Genomic DNA, 1,556 nt, shown 5'->3' on the forward strand with positions numbered 1-1,556 from the left:
ACAGGAACAGGTGATCTTTTGGAATACAGTATGATTACAGGAACAGGGCATCTTTTGGAATACAGTATGATTACAGGAACAGGGCATCTTTTGGAATACAGTATGATTACAGGAACAGGGCATCTTGTAGCATACAGTCTGATTAAAAGGATATGGCATCTTGTAGCATACAGTATGATTAAAGGGATAGGGCATCTTTTGGAATACAGTTTTATTACAGGAACAGGACATCTTTTGGCATACAGTATGATTAAAGGGTGTGGCATACAGTATGATTACAGGAACAGGTGATCTTTTGGAATACAGTATGATTACAGGAACAGGGCATCTTTTGGAATACAGTATGATTACAGGAACAGGGCATCTTTTGGAATACAGTATGATTACAGGAACAGGGCATCTTGTAGCATACAGTTTGATTAAAAGAACAAATTTCTTTTTGAGCACTGAATCATTAACAGTATCTTACATGCAACTTTGACAAGTGTTTAATCTATAAACATTCATGTGTATATCATTTTAAAAGGTTTTGAATTGATTTGTTGTTTCAAGGGAACGCTGCCGCACAGTAAATAATGTGCTTGGAGATTGCTATGTTGCTGCTTGGGTTGAAAAAATATTTGAAAAGAAGTTTGCTTCAGACCATTCTCACCAGGTGGCGCAAGAGTTGGAGGATGCAACCACTGATAACAAATGATTAGATATATAACTAACTGCAAAGAAGATCAAATTAAAAATCATATTATTTGTGAAAATTTCTATGACAAATTGAGTTTTATTTTACATAAATATTAATGTTTTAAACAGTGTAACCAGTTTACTTAAATAAAAGAACAAAAAAATATGAAAATAAACTAGTGATTTATAAAAGTTGTCAGTGTAACGGCTGTTAAGAATGTTGCTGAAAGAGAAGAGAAGGAATAAGGGAAGTAAGGAAATGACGGGAGTTTGGGGGAATCGAAAAAAGGCATGAGAAGCGAGGCTGAGGAGCATTATAGCTGTCAGTAGTTGGCAAGAGGAGACAGGGAAGGTTGGATTAAAGAAATCATGGTGATGTGTAGAGGAGGGCAACCCCTGCTAAAGAAGAGTATAACTTTGTGCTTATTATCAAATCTCATGTGTTTTGTATTATGACAATTAGTCAATAAATATTGGTTTACTTTTCATCGATTTGAAATCTGTTCATCCACTTACCACTGGCTTCTATGTTGCAGTAAAATGTTAATAATTGATGTTTATTTTTAATAGATAGTGGGTGTCAGAACAGGAGGAGGGGGCAAGATCCCACTTGAGATATTTATGATATCTAATTACACTATTAATTCATTTATTATTGGATATATGTTATAATAGCTAGTGGGTGTCAGAACAGGAGGAGGGGGCAAGATCCCACTTCAGATATTTATGATATCTAATTACACTATTAATTCATTTATTATTGGATATATGTTATAATAGCTAGTGGGTGTCAGAACAGGAGGAGGGGGCAAGATCCCACTTCAGATATTTATGATATCTAATTACACTATTAATTCATTTATTATTGGATATATGTT

At 34.3% G+C, this 1,556-nt stretch overlaps 1 protein-coding gene across 1 annotated transcript in view; it reads left to right on the top strand.

Moving 5' to 3' along the window:
• LOC106476766 (excitatory amino acid transporter 3-like) overlaps positions 1–1,166 on the top strand; it is a 14,154-nt gene extending 12,988 nt beyond the window's left edge. Inside the window, exon 7 of the mRNA XM_022380533.1 lies at positions 553–1,166. Within this exon, the coding sequence (XP_022236241.1) occupies positions 553–697 (145 nt within the window). The 3' untranslated portion in view covers positions 698–1,166. The remainder of the gene's footprint in view (positions 1–552) is intronic.
• The last annotated feature ends 390 nt before the right edge of the window (positions 1,167–1,556 follow it).

The sequence above is a fragment of the Limulus polyphemus genome, unplaced genomic scaffold, assembly GCF_000517525.1.
Source record: "Limulus polyphemus unplaced genomic scaffold, Limulus_polyphemus-2.1.2 Scaffold11500, whole genome shotgun sequence".
Taxonomy (NCBI): Eukaryota; Metazoa; Arthropoda; class Merostomata; order Xiphosura; family Limulidae; genus Limulus; species Limulus polyphemus.